Source organism: Drosophila navojoa, chromosome X (genome assembly GCF_054131105.1).
Source record: "Drosophila navojoa isolate 15081-1374.11 chromosome X, UAZ_NAV_1.0, whole genome shotgun sequence".
Classification (NCBI taxonomy): domain Eukaryota; kingdom Metazoa; phylum Arthropoda; class Insecta; order Diptera; family Drosophilidae; genus Drosophila; species Drosophila navojoa.
In genome coordinates, this window is record NC_142895.1 from 12,442,753 (window position 1) to 12,465,903 (window position 23,151).

The window sequence follows — 23,151 nt, forward strand, 5'->3', positions numbered from 1 at the left end:
CCGCCTTCCAATTTCCAACACCCAGTTAAGTGAAAATAATTATAAAACCATTTTGGATCTGTTTACATTCAGTTTTATTACAATATAAATTAATATTTATATTTAATAATACATTATTAGAGTCAGATTCCTAACGTTTTAGATTAATTTTTAGTTTCTCTTTTTGTTTTTATACTGCGTAATATCGAAGCACACTTTTTCATTTATTTAAATTGTTTAAAACATGTTTTTCTGCGGATTAAAAAAAATCTATTAGTTTTCTTTTATTCATTTTTCTTTTTGTTTTATTATATTTATAGTAAGTAGGACCTGTTTCTGCCCATTTTCTTAAGAGAAATGCAATCAATAACAAAATTTAATAAATTCCTTTAAACACTTTTTTTTTTTTTGGGCGGGGAATTTTGGTTAATTGTCTTAGGTGAAAGCACAGATAAGCTACAACAGATCTGCCATATAAATTGGTTTATTTTGTTCTTTACTCTTAAAAGCAGTTTTTAATTCGTTTTGTTTTATTTTGTTTTCTTCAGTGTCTTTTATCGTCTTTGTTAGATAAGCATTAAATATAAAATAAATATTAGTAAATAACTATATATATATAATGCTAAACAAGAAATGCATACGAATTTTATTAAAATAAAAAAAGTTCTGTTCAACTGCACTTAAAAAGTGTGTTTTTTTTTCTTTGCCAAAAAGTCGTTGCTTAAATAGATCTATAAATCTATAAAGACCCTATAGAGAGAGACAGAGTTATGTATAGCTTGTTTTCTTTTGTAGAATATATATAAAATGAAGATCGACTGGAAAAGTTTGACGTCTCCATAAATTCTTTGCATCAACAACTAAAGCTAAGCAAAAAAAAAAAGGAGTTTAATATATTAAAAAAAAAAAATCTATTTTTTTCTATATTTAATTGAAGTAACAAATATTTTTTAGAAATACGTAATTGATTTTGGTGCGATTTGTTATTATTTTTTAATAAATTAATACAAATTAAATACAGTTTGTGGCCATTTTTTTCTTTCCTTTTTAGTTTGCTTTTGTTTTCTATTTTTTTTTTTTTTTTCTTTTTAAATAAATACATTTTGTAAATATTAAATAGTTTTAAATGTAATCAGACAGCAAGAAAATTAATGAATGGAATCTCATAGTTAGTTGTGTTTTTTTCTCTTCTTTGTTTTAGTTTATATATTTAAATATAAATTATGTGTTTAGTTGCTTTTGTTTGTGTATAATAAAAATGTCTTTTTTGACACAAAACCAAGAGAGGAAAGCAAAAAAATCACACACATTTTGATCTAGATGTAATATATATATATATATATATATATATATATATATATATATATATATATATATATATATATATATTTTTTTTTTTTTTTAATAGTAGTGCGACCTAGCACTAAATGTTAGATAAAAACAAAAAATAAAAGCAGTTCTTAACTGATAAACTCAAAATGTTTTTCAAACAATTTTTATTAAGATTAACATATATTGCTATTCATTTAGTTCATGATACTCAGTTCATCAATTATTTTTTACTAACATTTAGTGCTTAGTCGCCCTACTATTTGTATGAACATACTTTTGCCATGTGTGTGAGCGAGAGCGCAAATGATTTCAAGTGCGAGCAAAAAAAAAAAAATAATAATAAACAAAAAATACTGCAGCTGGAGTTGCGGATGGTCCTTGCTGTTCGCTCATGTGTGTATGTGTGTGTGTGTGTGGTTTTTCAGTGTTGCATAACGTGTGAAGTCTTTAACGTTTATTCAAATGAATGCAAAATTCGATTTTTTGACTTTTTGAAAGTTTTTTTTGTTGTTTTGTTTTGTTTTGTTTGCTTTTTATTATTATTATTATTCTTGTTGTGCAGTTGAAACAATGCCTCGATAAATGAAATTTAACATAAATAATAATAATAAAAAAAAGAAAGTATTGAATAAATAAATAAAAAATAAAAGTAAAAATAATAAAAATGGAACGAAAACAAAAACGAATTTTTGCATAGGGAAAACTAGCTTTAGCTGACGTTGTTCGAGTGTGTTGACGTTGCGTATGTGTGTGTGTGTGTGTGTGTGTTTGCCCAGTTAACAACATATGTCAGGATATTATTTGTTGACCCAAAATTTGGAATAAACAAGTTAATGTGGGGCGTTACAAAAATTAAAAAGAAAATAAGAAAAAAACAAAAGAAAAAAGTTAATGAAAAATACTATATAGCTGACATAGCTGTTGTTGTTGTTGTTATTGTTGTTGTAGTAGTAGTTCTTGGTGGTGTTGTTGCTGCTGCTGCTTATGTTGCTCTTGTTGTTGTTGTTGTGTGTGGGTATTGATTGTGTGTATGTGTGTGTGTGTGTGAGTGTGTTGCATTTAACGCTTATTGGTTGGCTTAAAGTTACAGGACAACATCTCCTCCTTGGCCAATTTGGCACGATATTCGGCCATCATATCGCGACACTGTATGGCAATATCTAATAGGGTCGAGAACATTGTCTCGCCACGCTTACAATACGCATCCTGATCGTAATCCACATAATTGGTCAAATCATATAAGGCCTTCGATTCGGCTAGGAAATTCTCCAGCGTTGCATTCACGCTGCGATGATATTCAACGACCATTTCCTCGGTCTGTTGCAGATCATCGATAGCCTGATGCTGTACGATCAGCTCCTCGGACATTTCATGTTCCTGTAAAATCCATTGACGATATTGATATTGATATAGTTATGGCTGGATGTGAATATGCATGCATGAATATTATGATATTAGGCGCTAGATTACTTAGGATTAACATAATATTCCTATCTTAATAATTAGACTTGGGTTGAAATGAATGCCAATCATTTTTTTTTTATTGATCTCATTAACAGTTTAACATTCGCTGCACATAGAAAGAGATAGATATACATACATATATATATATATATACATATGGGATATACATTGCAATATATGATACATGATATATATATATATGTATATATGTATATCTATACATGCACACACTACGCTAGAAATTGATGCAATTTGGTTACTCCGCTTGTCAAAGTTCTTAAGATATATATATATATCTCCCAATCTGGGTCAGACTTCGCTTGGGCTGGCCTGTGCGCTAGTTTTCCCCCGTCCAGAATTTTGAATGAGACAGCTTTAAAGTAATTCCATATGTATATATATACCAGGAAAATGATATAGATATATATCTTTATCTTTCTATATACTTGTACACAGATATAGATATCTAGATCATTTTCTATGGCTATACACGGGAACATGTACATATGACAATTTCGTTGCCTAACTATACATATATATCCTATATCTATATCCATTTGTCTATATATTAAAGAATTTCATTTTTTTTTTTTTGGGTGTTATTATTTTTTTTTTTTTTTTTCTTTTTTTTTTGTTCCGTATGTCTTTACTATTGTTTTTATATATATGTGTATATATATATATCTATATACTCAGCCAAACATATATAGATATATATACCTACATACATATGCACACACACGTTTATAGATATAGATAGTTATGATATTATATGTATACATATTATGGCCTTGTGGATGAGCGGCTTCGAGGTGGACGATTGACCAACGGCTTTGGCAGCTTTGGCTTGGGGCGGTTACGAGTCTAGAGGTAGAAATAGGCAATGATCAAATTGAGCACAAGAGGAAAGGGAGAGGAGGAGAAGAGAAGGGATAGGGGGCAGGGGAGAGGGGAAGACTAAACTAAACTCGCCTCACAGCAGACATTTGACAAGCGGACGTGACAACACTAAATCGAATGGGAACTAACTCTGAGCTTTACACAAACACACACACATGGAGAGAGAGAGAGAGAGAGAGGGGATCACTCTCTCCCACATGCACACAGATAGACGGATTGACAGCGTGGTGTCGCCTCCTATGACTGCAGATATCCGGCGTATTCGCGCACCAGCATCTGTCGCTCCAGTGTTGGGAAACTGCACAAAGTAACGGTGTCGGTGCGATTGATGCGATATCTCCAGGCATTGTGCTCCCCTTCATCTTTGTCGGCAAACTCCGGCGGCGGCGGCACCAGCTCATCCAGTGGCAGCCACTGCGGCAGCAGCGAACGCGTCGCCTCCACCAGATGGCGCATCGCGGCCTTGTTGCGCTTCTCCTCCGCCTGGTGGCGCTGCAGCTTCTGCAGATAGCGCTGCCCGGCCGGACGCAGCTGCTGGAAGTCGAGCGGCGTGGTCAGCTTCAGCAGCGGCACAAAGAAACGCTTGAATGTATTGTAGGCGCGTCGCGGCTTGGTGAGCACCTGCCCGCCACCCGGACCCATGAAACTCGGCTGCGGATAGCTCAGCTCCGGCTGGGGTTTCTTCAGCCTCTTTGTATTTTTCGGCGACGACGGCGGTGGCGGTGGCAGCGACTGCGGCGACTGCGACGGCTGCGATGGCTGCTGTAGCTGCTTCTTGGTCATCTGCTTGCCATGGACATCCTGGTTGCGATTCCACGTCGGCTTGGCATCTTGAGCGGCACGACCCTTGACGCTGCTATGGGCACTTGTTGTGGCCGCTGCTCTGCCCACACCAGATGCGGCAGCAGCGGCGGCTGCTCCTCCTCCCAGCTTCACCATGGCAGCATTGCGTCCACGATCTCTGGCCAGAGCCGATGATGCCGCCGAGTGACGTTTGATGGCTGCTGCCTCGGCGGCGATTTGACGTTGCTTAGCTGCTGCAGCTGCTGCGGCGATTCCTGTGGCGTGCGTCGCTTCGACGCTCATGCGCTGCGCCACTTGAGGCTTCTTGCCCGCATCGTGAGTCTTGGCATGATTCGTCTTTGGTGCAGCTGCGGCTCCAGCTGCTGCACCGCGTCCTGTACGCGGTGTGGCAATGCCCCTGATGTTGCTGCCGGCCTGCAGCAGGCTGCTCTTGGTCGCGCGCTGCATATCGATTGGGCCCTGTCCACGGACGCACACGCACACACACACACACACACACAGACAGTTGACAGATGATCTCACAGCCACACACAAAGCAGGAGGGAGGAATGAATTCAGCTGGAGAACCACTCGAAAATGTCCGATGCTAACGATTGCTCGAGTATTTTCAAGATTTACTAAATGTTTTCTGAATATACACAATAGTGTATATTCTCTCGGTTTTGTTTTGACTGGTGTGAGTGCTCGATTTACAATGAAACTGAATTACCAACGGCTATGACAGATCGACCTCTCTCTGACAGTTCTCTCTATGACTACTACTGAATATGAGCAAAGTTGAAGGGATTCGATTGATATATAATGTTGAAATGGGATTAACTGAAACGCCATCTGGCGGAAATCGCACGCAACTATCTAGAGAATCATCAATATGGGTATATAATGGATTAGATCGTAGAGATCTAAGAGTTCTTGCTATATAATATCAATAGGGGACTATCTAAGACGCCATCTGGCGGAAGTCACACGCAATTATATATAAAGTCACCAATATGGAAGTATAATGGATTAGATCGTACAGAGTTCTCGCTATATGATATTGAATTAGGGGTAACTGCAACGCCATCTGGCGGAAATCGCACGCAACTATCTAGAGAATCATCAATATGGGTATATAATGGATTATATCGTAGATATCTACGAGTTTTTGCTATATAATATCAATAGGGGACTATCTAAGACGCCATCTGGCGGAAATCACACGCAATTATATAGAGTCACCAATATGGAAGTATAATGGATTAGATCGTAGAGATCTACGAGTTCTTTCTATATAATATTGATATGGGACCAAGTACAAAGTACTTTTCAAATATTATACATACGCCATCTGGTGGCAAAAAATTAGGTAATTTAGATGGCGCCCGAGCTGGGCTTTAAGTTGGTAGCAAGATCTTGGTATAATATATACATAATATAAGAAAAATATATATAAATTAAAAATTAAATTCTTTTAGGAAAAAGAAGTTAGTAATATGAACTACGCTAAATTATGGTTTTTAATCATATAATAAGTCCTATATCATAATTTGCATATATAACTGTGATATTTCCCTGAAATATTCAATAAACAGTTACGCCATCTGGCGGAAATTTGCACATGTCAGCGACATTTGAGCTGAAGTGCAGTATTAAAATATCAGAGGCAATGCCAATTGCTGCGATTTTTATAAAACTTCGCTACTCTATGGCAAAAGCTCTTATCAGTAGGATATATGCATGACGCCATCTGGCGGAAATTTCTATAACTTAATAATAAACTAAATCTTACAATATAGGCAGCTAATAACTAGTCGAACTTAAATGCTATAGGCTAACGAAATATGCCTAATACAACTAGCTTAGGCTTAATGACTAGATTATGCTTAAACGACGAAGGGGAAGGGGACACACGAACTGTGGCTTGGGGCATATGCAAGACGGCCAAGCCGCCAGCTGGTTGCACAATCTTTGGAATGGGATATACTTACGCTCAGCGAACTAAGCATGGCCAGATCCATGTTGGCGGCATTTCCGTTCTTGCTATTGTTGTTATTGTTGTTGTGGCCGCGCTGCAGCGATTGCTGATGCTGATGGTGATGATGATGATGGGCCGACTGTGGGGCCATGTTAACGCCATGCTCGGCCAGCTGTTGCTCCTCGACCTCCTCCTCCTCGTCCATGTCGATGGGCTCACAGTCACCATGCCCGACCTCGGCCACATCCTTGACCACCAGCTCCTTGACACGATCCGCATAGCGTAATGTGTTCAATGTATGCTCGCAACTGCTCAGGCCCGGCGATATCATGGCAATCATGCACGTCTTGCTCTTCTCCCCAATGAACGAGTCACGCAGCACCTGCGTCAGCTTGGAGACACGGAATGGCAAATGTGCCGACTGTTTGCCCAACGCACGGATGCACTCCTTCAGTGCGAGCAGTGACTTGTTGATTTCGGCGCCCTCCATGCGGGTCTGGCGATCCGCCGATGATGTGTCCACGCCACGCTCATTGCCCGCCAGGTCAATGAATGAGAATTTGCCATGAATTTTGCTGCTGCCCATGGGACGCAATACAATTTGAAATACGGCATGCGAACGCGATGAATTTGAATTGGCCGATGTTTGGCCAGAGGTTCGTGCCGCATTGCCGTGCTGTATCAGTTTCAGTACCTCCTCGACGCTGTCGACCACCTTTTCGGTGAGGCCGACGACCTGTACCTGTTGCTTGCCATCCTCCAGGACGCGCAGCTTTTGCTTATCAGCGAGCAAATCAAAGACCTGTAACGACGACACAATATTAATATCTGGCCAACTATCAGAGAGATATACATATGTATGTATTATATATGTATGTATGTTCACACCTTGCCGCTGTATATTTCAAAGAAACTGGCCGAAACGACCAAATTCAGCGAGCGATAGCGGGGCCCGTTCAGTGTGACGAAGACATCCTTGGCGGCCATGGCATAGATGCCGTTCTTGCAGTCCTGCACCTTGCCATTGAATTCACCACCCATCGTGTGTGTTTTGCCCGAGCCAGTCTGTCCATAGGCGAAGCATGTGGCCATACCCCCCTCGAAAATTGTCTTGACCAAAGGTTTAGCAGTATATCTGGAAATTAGAGTTAAAAATTGAGAAGAATTAGTATATAAATTGCACGTATGTGAAACAATATAATACAAATTTAGCTAAGGGTGTTGCTAAAGTGTTTATATACAAGTAATCCTACGTCAAAGTTCTTCGTTAAGTTCTTTGAAAACCTTTTCTGCTTAGAACTAACATTCTTAACATGTTTGAATTTTGTTTTCTCGTTCCTTAAGTTCATGTTTAGCTGTATCTTGTCATAGGATCAAAATGCTATCCCCTATATCATACAATTCAGCAGAAAGCTGCTTTCTTCGTTGAGTTTATGGAAAGCATAATTCGTTAAGCTTTGCCTAGAACTCATTATGATTGTAGCTCAACTGTAGGAACTTTAACTCCATTTCATATTATAAGGATATATAATATATATTTAAGTATTTACATATTTCTCTAATAAAATCTACTGTGCTATACCGCCTCAAGCAATGAAGTGTCATCCATTATGTTTCATATACTATAAGAAACCATAAATATCTGTTAATTGGAAGCTATATGCCTTCCATGCTATGATAATGCTATCTATACTACAAATTTAAAGCATGGCAAATATCTTTGTCATTCTTCAATTAAAGCTATAAAAAGTAAATATCAAATAATAGTTAAATATAAACTAATTGCATCAATATATTAATGTATTTGTATATTTACGTATAACAAAATCATAATGTGGTTTGCGGCTATAATTAAACAGCTGTAAACACACACGCACACACACACACACACACACACACAGAAACTCACACGGCAGCGCTTATCAAATTCAATGATTAAATTTCACCGTAGTTTAAGTACGTGGCGCAGCAGTTTTTAATGCCATTGACTCATGCGCAAAAAGCCGGAAGGAAGCGGCATTAGAAATGTGTGCCAAAGGCAGTGAGGTGCAAAGGGGCAGAACGAGAGAGAGGAACAGGCGGCGGCAGCAGCTCTAATCGAAAGCCTCATTTAATCCGCCCAGGCGAGACAGGGACAGAGACAGATACAAAGTAAGAAATGAAATGAGCTTCAATTCATTCACTTGGGAAAAAAAATTGCTGTGACGACGGTTACTTTTTGAACCGAGCAGCTGAAGAGAAAGAAGACAACAAAAAGAACACCCGAAATAAACGCATGTGTCACTGACTGACTGCGCAATACGCTAGTCGGCAGCGCATTAATACAGGCGAACAAATGCTGCAGCCAACCCAATATGCCCTCTGCCTCAGTCAGTGTCCAGTTGCTTTGCTCGGCGTCTTCGATGAGAAATCAAAGCCGAGACGCGGCCAAGTTCATTGAGGCGAATTTAAACGAAACGAAACGAAACACAAAACGAATGACCGACCGAGCGAGCGAGATGGCAAATGGACAGACATACAAACGAACAGACGAACGGGCGGACAGACTAAACAGATGGAGTTGCTTTTTGCGTTTAGTCATACACCACCAACAACAACAACACCAGCAGCAACAAGAAGAAACACAGCAACAACAAGAAGAATGGCACAGCTTGGCTATTTCGGGAGCGAACGGTTTAACGAAGCAAGTGTGCGTGCATGTGTGTGCGATACGTTTGCCTGTGTGAGAGTCGCTCTGTGAGTCAGTTGCTGTTGCTATTGCTATTGAGCTGAACTTGTGCGCATTTCGTGTGTCGCCAACGCAACAACAAAAATAACAACAGTTACAATAAGAAGAACGCACAGCTGTTCGCATTACTTGCCATCTGCTAGAGAAGGACGGCCACAGGATAAAGCGAGACATCACATATGCCAAGCTCAATGCAAAAGCAAATTAATTTGCAGATCAACCGAAATCTGTTATAGCAAAACTCGTATATGATTAATCAATGGAAATTGTTGGCTTTTTTTCATATCATATCGGGTTCTCTGAGATGGTTTCTATGGCAACTGTATGTGATACATATATTAAATGCGATGCGCTTAAAAATTATATTCACTTGAACTGGGCGAGAAATTGTTAGCATAGAAACAATTATTATACTAGACAATATGATATTATTTCAAATAGGAGATGAATCAAAGATGAAAGGGAAGCGATGAATCCCCCTTTTAAATAAAAAAAAAAAATAAATAAAAATAAATAAATAAATAAATACTTAGAAAACTAATAAATATTTTCAGAAATTATATTAAAAAAACCTAATAAAATAAAACAAATAAAATAAATCATATTAAAATAATAAATATCACATTAAATATCTTAATAACTCAAGGACTCATTTAAGAAATGTTGATCTCATTAAAAAAAAAAAAAAAAATAAATAAATAAATAAAGAGTATAGAAAAACAAAAATCATTTTTGTAAAATATTCAAATAAAAACTGATTTAATAAAAAAAAGTAATAGTTAAATGATCAAGAATATTAGAGCTCAATGTATTGAAATTTGTAAATTATTATTTACACAATAGGAATTATTAAAATTGTTGAAATAAAAAAAAAAAATATCGGTTTAAGAAAATCTCTTCAATCAGTTTAGCTTTAACCTATCCTGAGATCCTTTATGTTCACTGTATTCGTTATTTATTTGGCTTTACATTTATACGATAAATTTCAATATGATATTTAATGTTTAGCTCTATATGATATTTAACCTGTTTCATCTAATACTATTGCCCTGTTCCCAAGACCAATTCGAATGTTCTATTCCAGACTATAACTCACATAAAGAACTCATATTCCACATATGTATGCTTTAGTTAACTTAGATGTATATACTATATAGTTCTAGAGAGATTCTCGGTACTCACTTGTAGACCATAGCATTGTCGCACGTATCGTTGAACGCGTAGTCGAAACGGAATTTGTGATTCTCTAGGAATTTGGTTAGGTCGACTTTGTTGCGCGGCTCGTGGACCATGAGCATATCCTTGCGGGGCACGGATATGACGTCAATCTCCTTGCGATTGATCTCTTTGCGGCTGAGCGGACGCTTGCGCACACAGACTGTAATCTGATGATCGTCGACCACCTGTCCATCCATTAGCGGCACAAATTCCAGGGTATTCTGATATTCGCGTATCATTTGTGCAGTCTCCCAATTGGGATTTCCTGGATCCTGATTCATCAGTGCCACCTTCTCCTCCTTGATCTCGGCCTGGCGAGCGCGACGCTTCTCACGATTCTCCTTCAAGCGTTCCACCTCCTTCAGGGCGTGGCTGCGTCGAGCGCCGGCTGCTGTTGAATTATTCGAGTTGTTTGTGGTGCTGCCGCCGACGCCGACGCCGCCGCCGCCGCCACCCGCAGCAGCCGCTGCAGCCGAGGCGGCCGCTGTTGTGGCCGTTATCGAGGTGCGTTCGTTCATCAGATTGTTGCTGTTGCTGTTGCTGGACACCGCCGATGCGATGCGCGTCTGTGCATTGCTATTGAGCTGCATGTGCGCATAGCGGGGCCGCATCATACCGCCCGTGGCTCCGACGCTGCTGCTATTATTGCTGGCGCCCACCGAGGCGGCGGTCATGTTGCCAACGCTCTGGCTGTTGCCCAACTGTGCGCCCATCTCGCGATTGCTAGCCTCGCTGATCTTGTTCAGCTGTGTGCCGGTCATGGTCATACGTGCAGTTGAGCTGCCGCCACCGCTGCCACCGCCGCCGGCAATGGCCGATTGTGTGGGATTGCGTGAGAGATTGTTGGGGGCTGTGGCCTGCTTTTTGGGCTCTGGCGCTGTGTGATGCATTTCATTGGGATCGCCCATGGCCAACTCTGGATTCAGTGATAGTATGGCCTCTAGCTCCACCTCCTTGCCCTTTGTCTCGCCGCGCTCATACCACTCGACGGTGATGCAGCGTGCCGATGGATTCAGTTTGGATACAACGGCACCATGGACGCGGCCGTCGGTGCGTTTGATCTTAACGCTCTGCCCGATGTTGATCATGTCCATTGATAATGGTCTTACAGTTGTAGATGATGATGTTCGTCTTCTTCTTGTTTGTGTTGATGTATTTAATACTTGCTCAGCCTTCTACTAAAGACCTTGCTGCGATTTTTATATATATAAATATTTTGTTGTTGCTGTTGTTTATATCAATTTTAAATCCAAATCCAGATTCGCGATTATTGTGTGTGCGTCTTATTTCTCCCTTTAGATCGTTCTCTGCATGGATAGAATAGAAATTTATATTAACAATATTATCTATAAACGTAAACACACATACTTATTTATATATATTGGAGTAAACAATTTATCAGACTCCGTTAAGCGAAATATTACTTTTTTTGAATTATTTAAACTTAATTTTGTTTTCTTGAATTGTAAATGTTATAAATTTAGAAATATATAAAAAAATTTTTTTTTTTTTTTGAAATATTTTCTATTGTGTTCGGTCGTACAAAAGTCGAAAATGAGGCAAATTGTCAAATGCTGCTGAACGTTGTGTTCCACTGACAGTGCAGTCAACGCTTACTCACATCAACTGCTGCTGCTTGGTTTCCAACAACAATAACAATAAAAAAACTAAAAATCAAATAACAACGTTCGAAATGCTGAAGCGAGACAGCAATATATCAAAAATGGCTGCTGCTGTTTGCCGCCTTGCTGCTGCCGCTGCTACGGAATGACGACTACTGCTTTGGCTTTGGCTTTGGCGTTGGCTTCTTCTATGTCGAGGTCGCAAAATAAACGGCGTCGCTCAGCGCGCCTTTGCATGTGTGCGTGTGCGTGCTTTTGTATATGTTTTCACACAAAATTCAAATGCCCAACTGTCGCTTCGCTATCGATAACAGCAACAAAATAAAACATATGCATTTACATACACAGATTTTCAAGTCACTAACACACACAGAATTACACATATGCATGTATGTATGTTGGTAAATTTATGTGCAGCGACGCGGCGTTAGGCTTTGCCCAATTGTGATTTGTGCGCCGATTTGATTTTTGCATGCACTTAGAGCGGCGTTGTGCAACACTGTTAACGTATGCGGCACATAGCGACAGTGACACAAACTCACACGCATCACATACATTTGTAACTTGCACACTTACACAAAGAGGCAGGCTCTCTCATACATGCATGCCTGCATATATGCATATAAGGCGCGTGTAAAAGTGCCAAAAACACTCAAAACAGCCGCTAATCAATGCCAGCAGCTTTACGTTGCTAATTACACATACACTCACACACACTCTATAAACTACATATGTATATAAGTATGTATGTGTCTTGTTACGCTGTTGTTGCGGCCACAGCAGTAGCAGTAGCAATAGCTTTACGTCATGCAGTAGCTGACGGCTGCGGCTCCCACATAGAAAAACATTCGTATTCGCACACACACATACATATGCATATTGACAGTAGCAAAAGACATTGGGCTTCACAGGCCATCAGGGCTTTCATGCACATGCACACGAACAAACACACACATAAATACATGCACGCATATCTCTATCATATACGCGGAAATGAAATTGTAATTTTGCAAAACTTCTATTTCTGCTGCGACTGCGACTGAAACAGCGGCGGCGGATGGCGTTGCACCAAATACAACGTGTAATATACGCTCACCTCGACACACTCGCTGATTTGAACACACGCGCTGCTTCGTCTTCAAAAACTATTTAATAGCACAATCCATAAAATTACTAAAAGATTCTTTTTTAATATTTTTTTGGAATTAATCACAACTAGATATCACAAGAGTGTGTTCGAAATTAATTTACAAAGCGACCAGATGTCAACAACAGAATTTTAGTTCAGAGTTTGCTTCGCCATTGTTTTTTTTTTTCTTTCTCTTCTTTTAGTGCCAGCCAGTCATAGCGTGTATTTTACAGCACTGGTGCGCCGACACACGGCTGTCCGTTAGAATCAAATAAGTATATAAAATGCGTACGCAACAAAAGTAAGCATTATTTTTACAATTATTTTTTCGAAGCATTTTAAAAAGGACTAGCAATAGAAGTCTTTACATATGCATACTCAAGTCAATTCAACTAACTTTAAGTGCAACAGCTGCTTAACAAGACGTCTGGTATGTTTTGGTATTTCTCGGCATTTCATAAAACGACAAGTGCATACACGAATATATATCGATATGCCGATATCAGAAAAAACGCTAACCCTGTGTACATGTTTGTTTGTGGTGGTTGCAATAGATTTGTTTGTGCGTAGAAAGCGTAAATTATTGCAACGAAAAATCTAAGCGTAAAAATTTTGCACAACATAAAACGCGTCTCATTTGCAAATCGTATACGGTTAGTACTAACAATTAAGATTAACTAAATGACATGCACTAGCAATTGACTGCAATACCAATACCAACAGCAGCAGCAACAGCAGCGAAGCAGCAGAATGGACATCATGGACATACAGGCTGTCGAATCGAAGCTAAGTGACGTCACAGTGACACCAATACCGCGCTCGCAGGTGCAAAATTTCTACAACTATCAGCAGCAGCGCGAACAGCGCGAGCAGCAGCCACAAATTCAAATCTCTGCTATACATCATTCGCGCAGCGGCGGCAACAACAGCGCTGGCAGCGCTGCCAGCAACAGTGACTATGTGAACAACGGCGGCAATAGCAACGCCATCAGCGGCGGCGGTGGCAGTAAACGTGATCGAAATGCATCGAGTAGCGCTGCAGCAACCGCAGCTGCTGCGGCCGCCGTTGCCGCATTGCAATACTCGCCGCAATTTCTGCAGGCTCAGCTCGCCCTGCTCCAGAAGCAATCGAACACCACTGCCACGCCGTCCGCTTCCTCTGCCGCTGCAGCAGCGGCGGCGGCTCTATCCCTGGCCAACATAGCAGCGGCCAGCAATGGTCGCAATCTCTCTAGCACCGGCACGAATAGCAACAATAACAACAACAGTAACAATAATAACATCAACAACAACAGCAATGCAAACGGCAATGGGAATGCTGTTAACCTTAATCTCGGCCTGAATCTGACACAATCCCAGCTCAAATACCCGCCCCCATCCACGTCGCCGGCAGTGGTGACCACTCAGACGTCGGCGAACATCACCACACCGCTGACCTCCACCGCCAATCTGCCGGCAGCGGGCAGTGTCGGCAGCAATGGCCTGAGCAAGTACGCCCAGTTGCTGGCGGTGATCGAGGAGATGGGCCGTGATATACGTCCCACATATACGGGATCGCGAAGCTCGACGGAGCGACTGAAGCGTGGCATTGTCCATGCCCGCATCCTGGTGCGCGAGTGCCTCATGGAAACGGAGCGTGCGGCCCGTCAATGAGAGGAGGAGGAGTGCGGCATGCCGCAGCTAAAGTCACCCGATTAAGCTACACACTAGATTACTACACACAACACTACAATCAGAGAACTCTACATTGCACTACACAAGACACGCACTCAACATGGGCATGGTGAAAAGGAATCTAGCATTTAAGTGTGACCAGACTCTTGTAACGATTCTATTCTTTCCTTCTTCTATTACTTTTACGTTGCAATTTCATGAATCGAAGGAGAACCTTGAGCGATGTTGTCGTCTATTTGAGATCGATCCGTGACCAAATCGACTCCAAGCACAGCATGCTCAAGGCCGTCGATGTTTTGGCTATGATATTTGCTTTCACTGTGCCTGCTAAAAGTAATTTGTTAAAGTGACGGATAGCGAGCTATTGACTGCGCTCGTTAGCTTTAACTGATTAATGCTTTCAATTATTATTTAAGTGTAAAACTATTATGATTATAATATTTCATTATTAAACAATAGCGAATTCTAACTCTTTTATGTTTTCAATTTAGTTCTTGCATTATTTTTATTTTGTTTTGTTTCTTTCGAAGATCTACAAAATTGGCAAATGGATTGCCGTCGGACCATAGTTAAAAATGTTTAGACTAGCTCAGGTTATATATATATACATATGTATGTGTGTATGTTATATACAATATATATATAAGTATATATCTCATATATGTATACAGATTTGAAGCGAGCCACAAATAGCTTCGCATTTTCGATATATATATAAATATATATGTATATGCATATATATATAGCTATATCTATATGCATATATATATCCTTATGCATAAGCCTAGGCTAAGTTTCACCTGCGTGTATTGTGTGTTCCAAACGTTGATGTTGTACAGCTTTAAAAATAGGACACTCGAAATGCATACATGCATACATACATATACATACATATATGTATGTATGCATATACATCAGGACAAATTGCACGGATATTTTAGATATATATAGATGCCCATATATGCATAATATACATTTGTTATATAGAGTACGGATCTGTCTGCAAATCATATATACATATATATATATACAGATATATCTATATACGAGCATATATAATAAGTTCAAGCGTGTATACCAAGCCGAAGAATCGAATAAACTGATTTTTTTGGTTTTTATAAAATAAAAGCAAAGAATACAGATAATATATAAGAGTTTGTATTTACCTTTTTAGGACTTGCAGTCAAGACACATGTTGTTGGTGTAATTTTAATGGTAATTGTATCTGTTTTGTTAAAATTCGAAACTTATTTACGGTTACAAATTTAAAAAAAAAATTCTGGTTTTGTAAAAAAATGAAAAACTATGAAAAGTAATTTCCTTTACGAATTTACAATGGAAACTAAATAGAAGCTCAGACATTTGGGCCTAGGCGTGCTGACAGATCGTCTTTTTGACAGATAAATGCATGATATCTCAGTTATTCAATTCAAATTTGGCAAAAAAACATCTTGGCATTGTTATTTAAATCATTTTTGTGATTCGGTATTTTTTAGTGCATTCGTGCAATATGCAATCAAAACATATCGAAACTGAGGCCATTCGATCTAACAGAACTTATCGACATTGTGACAATCGTTGCGTGTAGCCAGACTTGTTGATTATGAAACTTTTGAAAATGTTACGGTTTTTGCATTTATTAATTTTGTATCCTTCTCTATAGTCTTAAATCCTTCTCTCCACAATCGATGTACGGACAGCATAGGGGAAACGGTTTTTTGGTATCCTCGACCATCTTGCAGGGCCATCTTAGACTGCCCACTGATGGGCAGCTATCAGAGGGAAACAAATTTTACAGGGTATACATACAGTTGTGCACAAAAGTTCACTTACATTTTGCCCGTCATAGCACCACCTGCCTGACAGGTGAACTGCACGCACTCTCCTGGCAGCGAATAGCTCTCCTCCGCCTTCAAATTCATTCCACCAAATAGGCAATCTAATAAGAATGTAATCCATATATGTATGTAGGTTTATTGAAATCCTGAAGAGCAACTCAGCCACGACTTACCGCCCAGCACCAGCAGCGAGTGGGCGCCCAGCACCACAATAAGCAGGACAATTGTCTCCGTCTTCATAATGGGAAATAGTTAACGTAAAGCTCAAAATTTGAGTTGAAACTGCATGATCTGCCTTCGAGCTCCGTCAATTATATAGCTCTAGAGCTATCAGCTATATAGTGTCTGGTTTATCAGATTGATTAGCATCTCTGACCTGGGCAACGATTTAGCAGAGGTCGCTCGAGTCGCTGATAGACTTTATTGCGACTAAAAACAAATTATTGAAACGGATTTATATAGATTTATATAGATTAAAAATCCATAATATTTCTATGGAAGCCATCTGTTGTTAAATTTGGGTATTTCCTTTACAGTTCGGTACCTCGAAGTCTCGCACTGAAATTTGAAATTTACCTGTATATGTGTGTGTATATATACTTCCAATTGGACATCTTTCACATGATCTTCGCATCATATATATTTACCTATTTGTATGCCCATTAAAAATGCGTTTTTCTGTGTCAGATTTGAGCGTTTCTCGAGATATCTCAGGCGAGCTTTACAATTCTACTCAATTGCCTGCGTCTGTCTGTCACTCATCTAATCAGACAATGGCACGCCAATTGGAAGAGCCAACCGCTTGTCACTTAGCTTTAAGCTAAATGTGTCAATTCAATTTACATGCACTTCTTTGGGCTATATCCAATATATAATCAGGTTTCCAATTGGAAAATATAAGTTCAGTTATTGGAATACCAAAAATAATTTGTTGAACTAATTTGATCAGTTGCACATTTATTCTAATTGGAATTGTGTCGTTCAATAACACGGAATCGCTTAAATACAGTTTGAGACTTCTAATCACCTCCAATTAGCACCTGATTAATGAATATAAATAATTTACAGCTTATTTTAATGTAGGGTAAACTCAATTGGATTAGCAATTATCGGGTCAATTCAATAGAAATTGCCAATAGATAGAACCTATAAGAGAAATTATACACACATCCAATAAGATCTATGTGCCTAGATATAATTCAATTGGAATGTTCACTTTAAAAGTCTTTGAAGTCCTGTTATTTTGTAATATAAATATAATTTGTATAATATAATATACATATATACATAGATTCTAATTGGATAGGGGATATATCATCATTGGCTTGGACAGATGCGCATGGCACAGCAATCCGGATAAGGCTTCGTATAGTCGTTGGGCGTGAAATAACAGCCGTCCGCCAGTTGCATGCGATCACAGCTAAAGATATATAGAAGTCGATTAGATATAAGATATAGTAGCCTATAGATGCCGCGACTCACTGCTTGATCATGAGCACATAGTCCTCCCGGCAATAGACCTTGGCGCAAAAGTCAAACACATCGACGGGATAGACGGTTCCATTGCGGGGCACGGCCAGCTTCAGTTCCGCATAGAAGCAATGCTCCGGTAGAGCTAAAGTGGATATACATACATAAATATACATACATACATACATATATACATATGATCTGTGATCCAGAGACTCACTCGGATGCTTCGTATTGCCCCTGTACTGTGTGCTGAAGCCTTGCAGCTCGCCCGCCAGCATTAGGCATATTCCAATTGGAATCCAGCATATTTCCAGTTTGCGCATCTTCAAGTTCCAGCTCAGCTGCGGCTCGACAGTGGGAACTTTCGCTTTATAAGGCAACAGATGTGACACTGAGCATCGTCAGCTCAACTTATCGGCTCTTTAAATCGTTTTGTTTTTGTTTTTCTCATTCTCATTTTAATTTGCTGCTGTTCTCCGAGTTTTGTTTGTTTGTTGCGAAAATATTGTTTACATATGTATCTTTGTGTGTATAGGTATACGTATATGGATATAGTATAAAATATAATGTAACACGGTTTAGTCTCGTAATGCTCACTGGGCCTTAGCCTTTTGATAATTCTATTGTGTTTGTTTGCATAAAATAGTTTCTAGTTTATGAATCAAGCAGAAGAGAGGGAAAGAATGCGTGTGAGTGAGAGGGAGACAGAGAGAGACAGAATGGATGGAGATAGAAAGAAAAAGAGAGAGCGATAGATAAAGGGAGGGAAAGAGAGAGGGAGACTGAGAGACTAAATGAAAGACAAAGTGGAGAGAGAGTCTAAGAGAGACTCGTAAGGACAGATAACGGGAGAGAAAGAAAGAGAGAGAGAGAGAGACAGAGAAGGAATTATAAAGACAGCAAAAGAGAGGGCAAGAGGCAGAGACGTAGAGACATAGATAAGAAGAGGTTTAGGGAGAGAGAGAGAGAGAGAGAGACAGAGAGAGAGAGAAAGAGAGAGATATGAAGCGAGAGAGAGAGAGCTAAGTAAAGACACACAAATCGAAAGTGAGATATAAGAGAGAGACAATAGAGAAATACCGATACAAAATAGGCAAAGACTAAGAGAGAGAGAGAGAGAGAGAGAGAGAGAGAGAGAGAGAGAGAGGGAGAGAGCGAGAGAGCGAGAGAGGGAGGGACAATTTGAACAATTCAGATTACTCATAATTCTGTCAATACTCGACTATTGATTATTTTTATTATATCTTGCTCTCTCTTTCCCTCTTTGATACTCTCTAGATCTATTCTAAATCTATTAGTTTCTATATTCACACAACACATTTGCATTTTCGTCTCCCTAACTCTCTTAACAAACAATTTGTACGATACCTATTCTATAAATATATACTAATATATACTTATATGTATATCTATATACATATATGTATATGTATGTATGTACATTCACATTGTTCGGGTGATGAATGCCTATAAATCATAATAAAACTTTGAGCATTTTTTCTATTCTCTCATCGACCTGTTATTGATGCCGGATTTCCCATTGTTGTTTTTTCTTTTTTGCTGTTTTATACCCAAAGATCTTAATAATTGGCTAGAACGGGTATATAGGCTTTTGCGCAAGAGACAGAAGAATGACTATGATTTATAAAATAGAGCCTTTCCCTCTCTCTCTCTCTCTCTCTTTCTCTCTCTCTCTCTCTCTCGCTCCCCCTCTTCATACGCTCTATTTATATCAGCCTTGCTGTTCATTCCCCTTTTTTCTGCAGCCTCAGCTTTCTTCTTCAAGGCCAGAGCTATACCAAAAGTTAGCTCAATGGGCGTTTATACTTGTAAATCCCATTCAAAATTAAACAGTCGAAAATCAAGGTACGCATATGTTTATATACTTTATATATAAACATATATAAATAAAGCTGATAAGACTTGGTTGACCTTGGCAAAGCAACTGGGACAGCGGCAGTGCAGCCAATTTAGCTTTTTTCCCGCCATAGTTGACTTGGCTCTAAATGATTTTTTTTTATACAGATTTTCGCTTTCATTTATTTAACATATAGTCACCATATATGCCCGTTATGCCTCTATAAGCGGTGTAAGCGAATCAAGTGAGGTCTGTTGAAAATAAAACCTGTATTTAATCATTCTGAAGGCGAGCAACAGGGCAACTGTTAGTCGAGCTTATTTCTATATTGCATCGCTTGCTCAAGTTTATCTCGATTTCGTTTATATCCAAGATCTAACAAACTCTCACATTAAATGAGATGCCTGGAAGACGATCATGCTAATGAGCATGATGCGTCATGATTTACTCTACTCTAGGTGATTTACATTGCACTTCAATCATTATCTTACGCTTTAGTGAGCTATTGTCATGTAACAGGGTATTTCATAGTCGAGCATGACTATGTCAATTTTATTTTTTAATGGTAAATAACTTTTTGGTTTGCTTTATAATCAATCAAAGCCTACTTAATCAACTTTTTTCTCCCAACAGGGTATCTACTAGTCGGGCATATCAATTCAGCTCTAGCTCAATTCAAGATAGTAGTTAGCTCTCAGTTTTCATAAATGAAAACCACGTTGTACGAGCCATCTACATTTAACAGGGTATCTAATAGTCGACTATGCCCTCTAGTTTTACTCTAGCTTATTATTTTTCTTAAAGTAAATACATTTTTTGATGCTTTGTAATCAATGAGAGTTGATTTAAGATGCTTTTGTCTATTTTGCAGGGTATCTGCTAGTCGAGTATGTCCACTGGCTTAGCTCTGCTGTAGTTGGATATGGTAGAAATCGTTTATTATACAGTTTTAATACATATGGCGTATGTTCTGTACGAGCTTATATCTCTTTACAGGGTATCGGCAAGTCGAGCAGGCCCGCTGGCTGAACTTTTGCTCAATTCGGTATATCAACTACATTTCAGTTAGACTCACTCTCTCTGTCTCTCTCGCTCTCTTTGATCTCCCTGGTCGTGCAGGGTATCTGCCCGTCGCGCATGCCAACCTCGCTCACTCGTAGTATTCACTCATTCAAGTAGTATATTTAGTTGTTGACGCCCCCGCTTCAATGGACTCTCGCTTTCAGGGCTGGCGGCTTGTGCTTAATTAATGCAAACTAGATCAAAAGCAACAACAACAACAACAACAACAACAACAATGACACAAGAAAGACAAAAGCTACAGCATATGTATGTATGCCCCATATTCGGATACAGCGACAGAGATACATAGATACACAGATACAGTTACAGCCGAGCTTTATTAATTAATTTTATATAAAAGCAACAACAATTAATTGCAATTGACTCAGTCGCACGTTCGGCGTCCGCTGAACAACTTTATCTTTGCCTCCATCCTTTGGCTTTGTGTTCGCTGCCATGGTGGTAATACCCATAAGATCTGGTTGGGGCATTGGCTCTCATGGCATCGAAATGCTGCTGCTGCCTCTGCTGCTGTTGGCTTTGCTCTGTGCCGATTGCACTGCCGATCTCAGATATCGCCCCAGTGCCATACATCCAGGTGAGAGAGAGAGAGAGAGAGGGAGAGAGGGAGAATGAGAGATGGAGATCTAATAATATCTATTTAGATTATCCGGGACAATGTTACTTTGAAGAGCTGAAGCAGCCCATACCCAAGTACCAGTCCTACAAGCCCATCAACCGCGAGGGCCACTGCAAGTCCTTCTTCTGTCGACCGGACTATGTGCTGGAAATTGAATTGTAAGTCCCCTATATACGAGATGTGTTTGTAATATAGTCTTGTTTTACTTATATATGCAAGGCTGTATATCAAAGTCATACATCGTATTTATACATACATGATATATCATGTATACTTTTTTATATGACGTACTACATATGTATATGAATATCATCATATATAATATTATATATAACTCTATATGTACATCTATGTATGTGGGAAAGACGGTTTATGTATGTCTATGTATCTATCTATCATTCTGCCAATCTGTCTTTCTCTATCTATCTATCTATTAATCTATCCATCTATTAATCTATTAGTCTATCTATCAATCTATTAGTCTATCTATCCATCTATCAATCTCTTAGCCTGTCAATCTCTCTATCTATCGATCCATCAATCTATCCATCTAATAATCTATCCATCTATCAATCTATCCATCTATCAATCTCTTAGCCTGTCAATCTCTCTATCTATCGATCCATCAATCTATCCATCTAATAATCTATCCATCTATCAATCTATCTATATAATAATCTATCCTTCTATCAATCTTTCCATCTGTCTATCCAACAATCTCTTCATCTATCTACCTATCAATGTTCCTATCTTCCTCTATATATATCTATCTATCTATCCATCTACGTATCTACCTAAACATCTATGTGTGTGTCTAAATATCTATTTATCTATCTATCTATATATTTCTATCTAAATATATCCATCTACCTATTTAGATTTATATTTCTTAAAATACAAGTATTACCTGTAAAACATTTCAACTAATATACCTAAACTTTATCGACTACAAAGCTGTCGTCTCTCTCTCTCTCTTGCTAATCGTCTTTCCTTCTTTCTTTATCTCTCTCTCTCTCTCTCTCTCTCTCTCTCTCAAATGAACTCCCTACTATATGCTCTATGTTTCATTCATAGTTGCGGTCGACACAATCTGGTGCCAGAGAAGAACTGTAAAATTGGTTCCGATATGAGTCGCATTTATCCGCATTGCTGCCCCAAGTTGATTTGCCAGAAACCGGATACGAATGACATAAAGCCTTTAAATTGATAAACATATCAAACGCATATCATATTTTATACCTATGTATTACAAATACCTTAAAATAAACTTTCAGTTTTTCAATTGGTCTTGAAACAGCTGTTGATTGTGAAACATGCATAATACATCTATATATGATAAATATATAAATATTATTTATATATACTTAAAACTTAGTTACAGCCTTTCCAAGGGAATATCAAATAATTGATAGGCGAGATCTGTTCTCCGGGAGATGATTCGAAAATTGAATATACGAAACTGCGCGATCAAAT

At 39.0% G+C, this 23,151-nt stretch overlaps 6 protein-coding genes across 7 annotated transcripts; 2 read left to right on the forward strand and 4 right to left on the reverse strand.

Annotated features, from left to right (window-relative positions):
- Positions 1-256: 256 nt before the first annotated feature.
- Positions 257-13,354, reverse strand: Klp10A (kinesin-like protein 10A). Of its 2 annotated transcripts, none has more exons than XM_030389178.2 (5): positions 13,101-13,353; positions 10,347-11,689; positions 7,325-7,571; positions 6,450-7,238; positions 257-2,688 (listed from the first exon to the last, which is right to left on the reverse strand). In XM_030389178.2, the coding sequence occupies exons 2-5, from the start codon at positions 11,474-11,476 to the stop codon at positions 2,371-2,373; spliced, it is 2,484 nt and encodes an 827-aa protein (XP_030245038.1). In that variant the 5' UTR covers positions 11,477-11,689; positions 13,101-13,353; the 3' UTR covers positions 257-2,370. The 2 variants fall into 2 exon arrangements, with proteins under 2 accessions (XP_030245038.1, XP_089119400.1); XM_089263274.1 differs by lacking the exon at positions 257-2,688 and adding an exon at positions 3,397-3,639 and having other exon boundaries at positions 13,101-13,354.
- On the reverse strand, positions 3,694-5,570 carry LOC149090614 (uncharacterized). Its single transcript, XM_089263277.1, has one exon. The coding sequence runs from the start codon at positions 4,924-4,926 to the stop codon at positions 3,913-3,915; it is 1,014 nt and encodes a 337-aa protein (XP_089119403.1). The 5' UTR covers positions 4,927-5,570; the 3' UTR covers positions 3,694-3,912.
- Positions 13,355-13,633: 279 nt separating the features above from the next.
- Positions 13,634-15,276, forward strand: CDK2AP1 (CDK2-associated protein 1). The gene is made up of 2 exons (XM_030389183.2): positions 13,634-13,786; positions 13,863-15,276. Exon 2 carries the CDS (start codon positions 13,884-13,886, stop codon positions 14,784-14,786), a length of 903 nt encoding a protein of 300 aa, XP_030245043.1. The 5' UTR covers positions 13,634-13,786; positions 13,863-13,883; the 3' UTR covers positions 14,787-15,276.
- A 1,150-nt stretch (positions 15,277-16,426) lies between these two features.
- ssp7 (short spindle 7) lies at positions 16,427-16,972 on the reverse strand. Its single transcript, XM_030389173.2, has 3 exons — positions 16,819-16,972; positions 16,641-16,746; positions 16,427-16,579 (listed from the first exon to the last, which is right to left on the reverse strand). The coding sequence occupies exons 1-3, from the start codon at positions 16,883-16,885 to the stop codon at positions 16,465-16,467; spliced, it is 288 nt and encodes a 95-aa protein (XP_030245033.1). The 5' UTR covers positions 16,886-16,972; the 3' UTR covers positions 16,427-16,464.
- Positions 16,973-17,863: 891 nt separating this feature from the next.
- LOC115564623 (uncharacterized) lies at positions 17,864-18,527 on the reverse strand. Its single transcript, XM_030389172.2, has 3 exons — positions 18,336-18,527; positions 18,128-18,260; positions 17,864-18,065 (listed from the first exon to the last, which is right to left on the reverse strand). Exons 1-3 carry the CDS (start codon positions 18,439-18,441, stop codon positions 17,963-17,965), a joined length of 342 nt encoding a protein of 113 aa, XP_030245032.1. The 5' UTR covers positions 18,442-18,527; the 3' UTR covers positions 17,864-17,962.
- A 2,884-nt stretch (positions 18,528-21,411) lies between these two features.
- Positions 21,412-22,972, forward strand: LOC115564626 (uncharacterized). Its single transcript, XM_030389175.2, has 3 exons — positions 21,412-21,636; positions 21,704-21,836; positions 22,753-22,972. Exons 1-3 carry the CDS (start codon positions 21,495-21,497, stop codon positions 22,883-22,885), a joined length of 408 nt encoding a protein of 135 aa, XP_030245035.2. The 5' UTR covers positions 21,412-21,494; the 3' UTR covers positions 22,886-22,972.
- Positions 22,973-23,151: the final 179 nt, after the last annotated feature.

What these genes read in the sequence shown, in the direction of transcription:
- LOC149090614 (XM_089263277.1), bottom strand. Translation starts at nt 4,926, where the DNA reads ATGCAGCGCGCGACCAAGAGCAGCCTGCTGCAGGCCGGCAGCAACATC.
- Klp10A (XM_030389178.2), bottom strand. Translation starts at nt 11,476, where the DNA reads ATGGACATGATCAACATCGGGCAGAGCGTTAAGATCAAACGCACCGAC. An exon ending in TTGAAATATACAGCGGCAAG is followed by an intron (nt 7,239 to 7,324) that starts GTGTGAACATAC and finishes TCGTCGTTACAG; the next exon opens with GTCTTTGATTTGCTCGCTGA. An exon ending in CCATGCTTAGTTCGCTGAGC is followed by an intron (nt 2,689 to 6,449) that starts GTAAGTATATCC and finishes TGGATTTTACAG; the next exon opens with GAACATGAAATGTCCGAGGA.
- CDK2AP1 (XM_030389183.2), top strand. Translation starts at nt 13,884, where the DNA reads ATGGACATCATGGACATACAGGCTGTCGAATCGAAGCTAAGTGACGTC.
- ssp7 (XM_030389173.2), bottom strand. Translation starts at nt 16,885, where the DNA reads ATGAAGACGGAGACAATTGTCCTGCTTATTGTGGTGCTGGGCGCCCAC. An exon ending in CTCGCTGCTGGTGCTGGGCG is followed by an intron (nt 16,747 to 16,818) that starts GTAAGTCGTGGC and finishes CATTCTTATTAG; the next exon opens with ATTGCCTATTTGGTGGAATG. An exon ending in GGTGCTATGACGGGCAAAAT is followed by an intron (nt 16,580 to 16,640) that starts GTAAGTGAACTT and finishes TCCCTCTGATAG; the next exon opens with CTGCCCATCAGTGGGCAGTC.
- LOC115564623 (XM_030389172.2), bottom strand. Translation starts at nt 18,441, where the DNA reads ATGCGCAAACTGGAAATATGCTGGATTCCAATTGGAATATGCCTAATG. An exon ending in GGGCAATACGAAGCATCCGA is followed by an intron (nt 18,261 to 18,335) that starts GTGAGTCTCTGG and finishes TATCCACTTTAG; the next exon opens with CTCTACCGGAGCATTGCTTC. An exon ending in TATGTGCTCATGATCAAGCA is followed by an intron (nt 18,066 to 18,127) that starts GTGAGTCGCGGC and finishes ATATATCTTTAG; the next exon opens with CTGTGATCGCATGCAACTGG.
- LOC115564626 (XM_030389175.2), top strand. Translation starts at nt 21,495, where the DNA reads ATGGTGGTAATACCCATAAGATCTGGTTGGGGCATTGGCTCTCATGGC. An exon ending in CCCCAGTGCCATACATCCAG is followed by an intron (nt 21,637 to 21,703) that starts GTGAGAGAGAGA and finishes ATATCTATTTAG; the next exon opens with ATTATCCGGGACAATGTTAC. An exon ending in TATGTGCTGGAAATTGAATT is followed by an intron (nt 21,837 to 22,752) that starts GTAAGTCCCCTA and finishes TTTCATTCATAG; the next exon opens with TTGCGGTCGACACAATCTGG.